The sequence below is a fragment of the Hipposideros armiger genome, unplaced genomic scaffold, assembly GCF_001890085.2.
Source record: "Hipposideros armiger isolate ML-2016 unplaced genomic scaffold, ASM189008v1 scaffold_253, whole genome shotgun sequence".
Classification (NCBI taxonomy): domain Eukaryota; kingdom Metazoa; phylum Chordata; class Mammalia; order Chiroptera; family Hipposideridae; genus Hipposideros; species Hipposideros armiger.
This window is the reverse complement of record NW_017731603.1, coordinates 1,608,454-1,619,559: the sequence shown is the minus strand read 5'-3', so window position 1 is coordinate 1,619,559 and position 11,106 is coordinate 1,608,454. Positions and strand designations below refer to the sequence as shown.

Below are 11,106 nucleotides of genomic sequence, written 5' to 3'. Positions count from 1 at the left end.
AGAGAGAGAGAGAGAGAGAGAGAGAGAGAGAGAGAGAGAGAGAGAGAGAGAAAATGTTACTCACCAGACCTTTTGTAGTTTTCATTCCTGCTGCAATTGACAAGGACCCTGAAAAAATAAACTAGTAACACGAAGAAAAATGCAGGTCAAAAACTTGAAACAAATATTTGAAGTCATAACTTATTAAAACTTATCCTTAAGTGTGATAGATACATTAAACAGACCAGCTATATTGGATGAAGAATGCAAAAATTTGTAAATAACTGTTCTCTTTTCCCAAACACAACAGAGAATTTTTATCAGATGGATTCACAGGAAAACTTATCAAGTCTTCTAAAAAATTTCTAACTGCTATGGTATTTAAACTGTTCAAGAGCACTGAAATATAAAGCATAAAAATTCCTGATATAAAGTAACTCTAATATGATACCAAAATTTAATAAGATAGTACAAAAGAAAAGAAACTAAAGATTATTTTCATTTAAAACAACTACTGTAAGTTGTAAATAAAATAGTAGAAAAGAAAAAATTTGAATTCCATATTAGATGATGATTAGAATATATTATTTCATTTGACTCTATCAATTGGGTAATTATTTTCCATTTAGCGAACATGGCTGGAGTCAAGTCATCTGAGCTCCCTGTTTTTTTTTACTGTTTGCGTTTCTGGGTTTGCTTTCCAAATTTGATTTCAGAAGTTTCAGAAGTACCAAAAAAGGCTAATCCTTGTACTCCTGAATTAACCAACCCTGGAAATGACTAGCCACTGGGCTTCCTCTTGTGAAATAATCAATGCTTTTGATGTCTAATCCATTCTGGTTTGAATCATTTGCTATGTGGTGCTGTCATATACCCTAACTGATACAAATGAAATATTTACTCTGCTTGGTTTCCTATCAGTTTTATATCATTCCCACTGAAATCTGAGAAAATTGAGCCAAAAGGAGGTTAGATATCTTTTTCAAAGCTAGAGAACTACAGGATAAGGTTAGAATATGATTCCAAAGCTCAGGGTATTAATACAACTAAATTATGTATTTCCAGCTATATCATAAGGCATTCTACTCACCATCACTGGTCCCCAAACTGTGTACCCCGTATACACTAAAAAGGTACTTGAGTATACATAATAATTGGGCACCGTTACACTCATTATTATTATTCCCAAGCTGAGGATCATTAGGGAAATCAGCACCTGCACAACCTAGAAATGAAGAAAGTAAAAGCCGATTATCTACCACAAAAATGATGCCCAAGCCACTCCCTTTCCAACCACTAAGTTACCCTCATTCTCCATCTTTTGAAAGAGTCAGGTGGCCTTCTTGATTTCCCTTGTCACTTTCTTTTCATATAAAGAACGGTGGATATATTAACTTACTCGACTAATCTCTCAGGATATCTATCCCAATTGTCCCAATAATTTCAATGTCAAAACAGTGTCGCAGCACCTACCTGGAGGCACTTTACCTATGATGCTACATCTACCAACAACTTTTGTTTGCCTTTGCACATACTCAGACAGCAGTGATCCAGAAATTAGGAAGCAATTATTCTAGCAAGAATAAGTACTTTGAGTAAAGAAGAGTCTACACAGGGGAAGAAAAAGAGAATGGCAATATGACATTTTCTTGGGGTCTGGGGTCTGAGGACAGACCCCTATGTTCACTGTTCTATGTTCACTGAACCTCTATGTTCACTGTTGTTCTACCCGCACTAAACTATCTTCCTTTAAACTGTCCATTTCTTTCAGGCACACCCACCTGAGACTCCAAACAGGAATGTACAGAGGTAGAAAATTTTCATCCTCAGAGGAGCAAGCTAAGAAAATTCCCCAGAGAGAGACAGTCACAATATGGGGCCATCAGTTTTCAGGAGGGTCTGTGGAAGTGACACCGGCTAGTGTACATATAACCTTGTCTTTTGCTGTTCTTTCATGCTGGAGTTAAATATAGTTATCATAGATGACTCAGAACCCTAGAAATAGCTCTGAAGTCATTACATTTTAAACATAAACTAAATCAGAACTGTGATGTGATAGAATATTGTCTTCTTTTTCAAGTGATAGGGTCTACACATCTATACTGATGTCCCTAAGGCTGGCTAATGTATTTTGAGGCTGATGGGACAGAGTATATGAGTATATGGCATTAGATCTAATCAGTTGGGACAACATGATGGGCCTTCTCCCAGATCTGCAACTGAACTTACCCCAAGGACTTTAGGTTCACCTTTCAAGAATTTCTCTATCATCTCTTTCCACATATATGGCTGTACAGCAACAGGCTGCCCCAGCTGGACCATATTAGGGCCAGCTTCTGGTGTGGTCTGTGAATGTTGCATGGTTGTCATGGCAGCAGGAAAAGTACTACAATAAGAAATGTAATTTAGGATGAGATCCTGGAAATGACAAGACAACCTCTGATCAACATNGGGAAGAGCACAATGATAATACCAACAAGGGCCAGTGAAGCAACATCCTCCACAACTAGACTGAAGAACAAAAGGACAGCAACTTGTCTGTTTCCCTTCCCTGATTCCCCAATGCTGTTCCCCGCCCCCAATTCCCCAATTAAAAAAAAAAAAAGATAGTGTGGCTGAATGGATAAAAAAACCAAGATCTTTACATATGCTGCCCACAAGAGACTCACTTCAGATCAAAAGACACACACAGACTGAAAGTGAAAGGATGAAGAAAAACATTTTATAAAAACGAAAACGAAAATAAAAAAGAAAGCTGAGGTAGCCATATTTATACCAGACAACATAGGCTTTAAAACAAAGGCTGTAACAAGAGACAAAGAAGAACCCAGTAATCTTACTTCTGGGTATTTATCTGGAGAAACCTAAAACAGTACTTCAAAGGGACATGTGCATCCATAAGTGTATTGTAGCATTGTTTACATTGGCTAAGATATGGAGGCAACCTGGGTGTCCATCAATGAATGAATGGATAAAGAAGAGGTAATACATATATATAATGGAATATTACTCAGCCATAAGAAAGAATGAAATCTTGCTACCTGAAACAACATGAATGGACCTGGAGGGTATTGTGCTGAGTGTAGTAAGTGAGACAGAGAAAGACAGATGCCATATGATTTCACTTATATGTGGAATCTAAACAACAAGATAAATGAACAAACAAAACAGAAACACACTCATAGATACAGAAAACATTTTCATGGTTGCCAGATGGGAGAGTGGGTGAAAAAGGGGAATAGATTAAGTACAAATTGGTAGTGAAAAAGTAGCCATGGTGACATAAAGTACAGCATAAGGAACCTAGTCAATAATATTGTGATAATTACGTATAGTGTCAGATGGGTACTAGATTTATCAGCGTGATCACTTTGTAAGTTATATAAATGTCTAATCACTATGTTGTACAACTGAAACTAATATAATATTGTATGTCAACTGTAATTGGAAAATGAAAAAGTTATTTTTAAAAAAGAGCTGTTAGAAATCTCGAGGGGAGTAAAGTAGATTAGTAGGCTTTCAAGGGGTTATTTTGATGGGAAAATATAGCACTCAAGATTTACTCAGAATTAGCTAGGAATGAAGAAAAGGTAGCGCAATTGATTTGCATAATAAGGACATTTCCAAATTAAGGGAAGAAAGGAGACAAAGGAAGAAAAGAAACAACAGAGCAGCACAGTAAAAGGCCGGAAGCTCCTATGGAGGGGGAGGGGAGGTAACAGAAAATTCAGTGGTGTTGAGAATGGCTAATAGTCTTTTTAATAACAAAGATTCAATTCCGTTTTAGTCTGCTACATTGTGCTGCAATAACTCTTCTTCCCCACACTTACCCAATGGCTCAAAACTTTAAGAAGTTTTATTACCTACAAAATCTTGTATAAGTGGTAATTTGGAGAATAAAGCAATTAGAAGAACATCTAGATGAGGGCAAGTGATGCATATCATAAAATACAGAATAGAAATTGAGAATTTGCCAGGGGCTGGATGTTGAGGCCAAAAGTGCTTAATCTTGCAAGAACATCCAGAGATCTTCGGAGGGATTGTGGATTATGCATCACTTGTTGGATAATGTTCAAGACAATTTACTTTATTATTAGAGGATGTGGTAACTCCATCAGACTCCATCAGGAAGCCCTGGGGACATCTCTAAGGACTGGCATCTGGAGTCCAGTTTTAGAGTGGATAACAGTACCTACTTATCTGCATTCTGAAATTAAACAGGAAAAATTATGCAAAATACTTAGCCTACTAATTAATAGAGGGTGGGTGTTCTATAATTATGAGCTTTCTTCCCACTTTCCCTCCTCATATGTAAAGGATGAACAAAGAGAGACTTGAGATGTAGGCCTGGCTTCTAATAAAATAGTTGCCCTATTTCTCAATTACTTTCACCTTTCCAAGGTGATTCATCAATTAGAGACTACTGATTGTTATTTTGCCAGAGCTAGGCTCCTTTGATTTGCTTCCACCACAGTATCCCATGAAAAGAAGAAGCACTCACCAAAAAAAGACGGCCCATGATGAAACAAGAATCCAACTTATCATGATAGCTACAGTGATAGTGACCTATTGAATTAATACTCAAGCTGATGGACGTGAGTATGAGCCCTACTGCAGCAAAGACAGAGCTGGTGATGTTCAACCCTAGGCTACTTCGGACCTAGAAAAGAATGAAAATCGATTAAACAATCCAACAACATCCTCAGATAGGTCTCCATTAATCACTTTACACCCATCACTTCTTGCCCTACCCAATTCAGCCCATCTTCACTATCTTGGTTATAGAGGCTATCTTGGCAATAGCCTCCTAACTTGTGTCTTTCCTGACAGTTGTTTCAAATCTAAGCTCCTGCCAAAACATGAATATGATCTTGTTGTTTCCAAAGCTTAAATCCTTCATTTGACTCCCATGAGCGCATGCGATCCACCCCCACCTCCTTAGCAGGGCATCCTGTCTGTGTCCATCTCCTACCACGCTTTATGCCTGACGTCTCAGGACTTTCTAAATGCTTCTTGCTTCTCATGTCTCCATGCCTTTTGCATATTATCTCCCTTTGCTATGTATTCCTTTTCCTGTGGTCTCTTCTCACGATGAAGTTATGGAGGCTTTTTCTAAGAACTAAAGTTCCTCAAGAAAGTATGAGAGGTTTCATGTGGCTATCGCACGAGATTGATCGAATGGTTATATCTGGAAGAAATGCCAGGGAGACAGATTTGAGGTCAGATAGATTTGGAAAAGCCACATTGGTAATGCTCCAGTTAGATATTTATCTTTGGAGCAAAGAAGACTCAAATATGGTTTTTAGCCAGGAAAAACATTTGTTGAGACCTGGGCTTTTGCCTTTTATTGACTTTGAGAAATATATGCTAGCATGAAAGTTATGTTTCAAATTAGCATCTTCTTATTTAATAGCTTGCTGTGAATGTCTTTCATTGCAAACTGAATCAAAACCCTTTCTGTATACAATTGGAATAAATATTTTAATCAATAAGTTATAAATATTAACCCTTGCTGCCATTGTCATGAGCTGGATTTCAAGCTAAAGGCTTTGTTTGACTGACCCCATATGATGTTCCTTCTCAGGAATTCTGCATCTTCATTAAGATTCTCTCAGCAACTACCTTCCAGAACTATTCATTCTCATGTCAGTAATTCTGTTATTAGCCAGTTTTTTAAATTACAATCTTGGAAAACCACTCCAACCAAGTAAAACTTACAATCTCTTTTTTTAAACAAACAAACAAACAAACAAACAAAATCTCTTTCCTACTCTGGCAGAATATGTACTTGGTTAATCCTTCTTCTATTGGAACATCCACAACAAAAAAGAGTGAGAGTGAGAAAGAGAAACAGAGAGAGAGAGAGAGAGAGAGAGAGAGAGAGAGAGAGAGAGAGAGAGAGAAAATGTTACTCACCAGACCTTTTGTAGTTTTCATTCCTGCTGCAATTGACAAGGACCCTGAAAAAATAAACTAGTAACACGAAGAAAAATGCAGGTCAAAAACTTGAAACAAATATTTGAAGTCATAACTTATTAAAACTTATCCTTAAGTGTGATAGATACATTAAACAGACCAGCTATATTGGATGAAGAATGCAAAAATTTGTAAATAACTGTTCTCTTTTCCCAAACACAACAGAGAATTTTTATCAGATGGATTCACAGGAAAACTTATCAAGTCTTCTAAAAAATTTCTAACTGCTATGGTATTTAAACTGTTCAAGAGCACTGAAATATAAAGCATAAAAATTCCTGATATAAAGTAACTCTAATATGATACCAAAATTTAATAAGATAGTACAAAAGAAAAGAAACTAAAGATTATTTTCATTTAAAACAACTACTGTAAGTTGTAAATAAAATAGTAGAAAAGAAAAAATTTGAATTCCATATTAGATGATGATTAGAATATATTATTTCATTTGACTCTATCAATTGGGTAATTATTTTCCATTTAGCGAACATGGCTGGAGTCAAGTCATCTGAGCTCCCTGTTTTTTTTTACTGTTTGCGTTTCTGGGTTTGCTTTCCAAATTTGATTTCAGAAGTTTCAGAAGTACCAAAAAAGGCTAATCCTTGTACTCCTGAATTAACCAACCCTGGAAATGACTAGCCACTGGGCTTCCTCTTGTGAAATAATCAATGCTTTTGATGTCTAATCCATTCTGGTTTGAATCATTTGCTATGTGGTGCTGTCATATACCCTAACTGATACAAATGAAATATTTACTCTGCTTGGTTTCCTATCAGTTTTATATCATTCCCACTGAAATCTGAGAAAATTGAGCCAAAAGGAGGTTAGATATCTTTTTCAAAGCTAGAGAACTACAGGATAAGGTTAGAATATGATTCCAAAGCTCAGGGTATTAATACAACTAAATTATGTATTTCCAGCTATATCATAAGGCATTCTACTCACCATCACTGGTCCCCAAACTGTGTACCCCGTATACACTAAAAAGGTACTTGAGTATACATAATAATTGGGCACCGTTACACTCATTATTATTATTCCCAAGCTGAGGATCATTAGGGAAATCAGCACCTGCACAACCTAGAAATGAAGAAAGTAAAAGCCGATTATCTACCACAAAAATGATGCCCAAGCCACTCCCTTTCCAACCACTAAGTTACCCTCATTCTCCATCTTTTGAAAGAGTCAGGTGGCCTTCTTGATTTCCCTTGTCACTTTCTTTTCATATAAAGAACGGTGGATATATTAACTTACTCGACTAATCTCTCAGGATATCTATCCCAATTGTCCCAATAATTTCAATGTCAAAACAGTGTCGCAGCACCTACCTGGAGGCACTTTACCTATGATGCTACATCTACCAACAACTTTTGTTTGCCTTTGCACATACTCAGACAGCAGTGATCCAGAAATTAGGAAGCAATTATTCTAGCAAGAATAAGTACTTTGAGTAAAGAAGAGTATACACAGGGGAAGAAAAAGAGAATGGCAATATGACATTTTCTTGGGGTCTGGGGTCTGAGGACAGACCCCTATGTTCACTGTTCTATGTTCACTGAACCTCTATGTTCACTGTTGTTCTACCCGCACTAAACTATCTTCCTTTAAACTGTCCATTTCTTTCAGGCACACCCACCTGAGACTCCAAACAGGAATGTACAGAGGTAGAAAATTTTCATCCTCAGAGGAGCAAGCTAAGAAAATTCCCCAGAGAGAGACAGTCACAATATGGGGCCATCAGTTTTCAGGAGGGTCTGTGGAAGTGACACCGGCTAGTGTACATATAACCTTGTCTTTTGCTGTTCTTTCATGCTGGAGTTAAATATAGTTATCATAGATGACTCAGAACCCTAGAAATAGCTCTGAAGTCATTACATTTTAAACATAAACTAAATCAGAACTGTGATGTGATAGAATATTGTCTTCTTTTTCAAGTGATAGGGTCTACACATCTATACTGATGTCCCTAAGGCTGGCTAATGTATTTTGAGGCTGATGGGACAGAGTATATGAGTATATGGCATTAGATCTAATCAGTTGGGACAACATGATGGGCCTTCTCCCAGATCTGCAACTGAACTTACCCCAAGGACTTTAGGTTCACCTTTCAAGAATTTCTCTATCATCTCTTTCCACATATATGGCTGTACAGCAACAGGCTGCCCCAGCTGGACCATATTAGGGCCAGCTTCTGGTGTGGTCTGTGAATGTTGCATGGTTGTCATGGCAGCAGGAAAAGTACTACAATAAGAAATGTAATTTAGGATGAGATCCTGGAAATGACAAGACAACCTCTGATCAACATTCTCTTCCTTCATTATAAGAGCTACTAGAAAATCTTCACAAAACATAATTATTGCATAGACCAGCCAGGAAACACACACACACACACACACACACACACACACACACACACAAAAGAAGAAGGGAGGGAGAGAGGGAGGGAGGGAGAGAGAGAGAGAGAGAGAGAGAGAGAGAGAGAGAGAGAGAGAGAGGCCACATGACATCAAGATGCTAGAAAGTATTGAAGAAAGAGAAATGTGGATAGAATTAAGGTGAATATGCTGGGCCTCTCCAATTAAGAAAATGGCTTCAAGTCTGTATATCAAGTCTGCACTCAAATTTTATCTCTATCCCCATTACTGCATATTCCCTTGATTATATCTATTTCCCTTTGAAGGTTAACTTTTATAATGGTAATAAACAGAATCATCTGCATTCCAGTTTAATGGAAAGTATTTTATAGTTCCCCTTTTCCTAATCAGAGCACAATTACACTCTCAGAGCTAGAAAACTCCCTCAAATTCATCTTCATTAAATACAACTTATGTGATCTTGGGTTTTACCCTATAAACTCTGGATTTGGGGGACGGAATTTATGGTTCTGAGTCATCCCTGGCCTTAATAATTTAAGTCTTTTATCCCATTAAAATGCTTTAAATCCTGACTTGCCAATGCATCACAAGGATATATAAAATTATATTTCTGAGACTCAAAGCACAGACATAATACCCATATGGCCATTTTATCTTTTGTACATAGCAACCCCAATCAGGACATGTGGAGATAGGTTTCAGCCACACAAACTTTCATCTATTCATTTGAATCCATATTCAGATGTTGCATGGCCCACACACACAAATTTTGAAGGAAGTGAGACTTGTTAAGAGCCTACTGCCACAATAGATTCTGATACCATTTATGCTTCACTAAAGCTCCATTAAAGTTTCAAGTTTGGATGTGTACCCTTTTATTGGTAGCACAGGGTAAAAGAATGTTCTAGTCACAAAAATTTTCTATATACTGAAAAAGAGTTTAGATTTCCCTGGAAAGGATTATTAGCCTATATTATTAGTTATCTAGCAATAAAACTGATGGAAATCAGAAAAAAAAATGAGTACATTTCAGAGAGAGGGGGGGAAAAGACCAAATAAAAAATCAAAGTTTAATCATTGAAAACATTATTTTAATTTTAATAATATGCATTCAAAGTTCTGGCAAGTAGTAAAATAAAAAGTACAACATAGTAAATTATAAAATAAGAAAAGTAAACAGAATGTGAAGTAAATTAAAATAATTAAGATCAGGAAGCAAATAAGAGGCTATACCCAAAAGTCAATGTTTTTTCTTCTGTTCTAGAAAATTTCCAAAAGCAATATAAAGAAAGAAAATAGGAATTCCATTTTGAAAGTGGAAAACAACTAAAATTCCTATAACTCAGGTGAAGTGATTGTCAGAAACAACAAAAAATGCGTGAAGATAGATATGATAGCCACAGATTTCAGGGTACACTTATCAAAGATAAGAGGCTTGATGAGGTATAAAACATATACTACTGTTTATAATCCCAAGAATGAATGCACCAATTGATAGCTGTAATTTCCTTGGACAAATATAATTCTGAGAAATAAAAGAGAAATCACAACAAAAAGCCACTTTCGTGGAATGTGACCTGTCTCTGAGTAAGTCTAACATTGCAGTTCACAAAGAAGAAAAGCAAGCATTCTTGAGTCGGCAAGAAATCCCATAGATTAGGATCATCTAAATATATCATCACAATCAAAGACCTCCAAATTCACAAAAACCAAGATTTAGTTATGAGAAACACCAAGCACTTCAGATATTAGAATAATCAAATGCAGAATGTGTAATAAATATGAATAAAATATTCAAATAAAAATGAAATCGCAAAAATGAGCACAGGCAAAGTGCAAAAAGTGACATGACAAATTTCAAATGTGATAAAAGATAATGTTGACATTTTAAAAAACTTGGCCAATGTGTTACATAGCAAGGAACAATTGAAAAGAGAATTAGTTCATTGGAAGATGAATCTAAGGAAATCACCCAGAAGACATATAGAGAAACAAAGAAGTGGTCATAATAGAAGACAGGTTAAAATATTAGCAATAAAGAAGAAAAAGTTCTAGAATATGTATAATTAGAGTAATACAAAGAGTGAGGACAACAAATGGAGGATAGGCAAAATTAATATTTGGAATGGCAATAACTGTATATTTTCCTTAACTAATGAAATACGCAAACCCACAGACACAGGTCACAAAACATACACCAAACACTACATTTAAAAATCTATATGCAAACACATTATAGTGAATTTACAAGATAGCAAAGACCAAAGATGATCTTAAAAGTAGTAAAAAAAAAAAAGTCAAATAATGCACAATGTAATGGCAATTAGACTCATACAAATGTAAGCCAGATAATCACAACAAATTTTTTTTCAAAGGCCTGAAAGAACATAACTATAAGACGTAGAATTTGTTATGCTCCAAAACTATGGTTCAAGATCAAGGGTAAAACAAAAACATTTTCAGATAAGTAAACACCTGATAGAGTTTACCAGCATGTTCACTGAATAGAACTTCTAAATGATGTGCTTTCAAAATAAGGAATATGGAGAGGAAAAAAATGGCGCGGTAAGGAAGTCACTGTGTCAGTTCGCGCAAACCACGGCAATTTTGGCAGCGAAAACACAGCTCTGCGGGGCACGCTGGGCAGCGGAAGGACTCCCACACGGACTACTTGGAGGTGGGCAGACCCAGCGGGTTCGGGAATTGGGAGGCGAGGCGCGTGAAGTCCAGGGATCTCAGCAGATGGGAAACTTCCCTCACCTGTCCTCCAGCCCAC

General features: G+C 36.6%; 1 protein-coding gene across 4 annotated transcripts in view; it reads right to left on the bottom strand.

Annotated features, from left to right (window-relative positions):
• Positions 1-11,106, bottom strand: part of LOC109390028 (membrane-spanning 4-domains subfamily A member 4A) — an 87,075-nt gene that overhangs the window by 11,530 nt on the left and 64,439 nt on the right. For 3 of the 4 annotated variants that reach the window (XM_019656014.1, XM_019656018.1, XM_019656015.1), the window contains exons 2-5: positions 8,040-8,196; positions 6,901-7,035; positions 5,896-5,952; positions 4,481-4,639 (exon numbers count right to left, since the gene is read on the bottom strand). In XM_019656014.1, coding sequence (XP_019511559.1) covers positions 4,481-4,639; positions 5,896-5,952; positions 6,901-7,035; positions 8,040-8,196 — 508 coding nt within the window. Of the gene's footprint in view, positions 1-4,480; positions 4,640-5,895; positions 5,953-6,900; positions 7,036-8,039; positions 8,229-11,106 lie in introns of all 4 variants that reach the window. The other variant, XM_019656019.1, reaches the window with a different exon arrangement.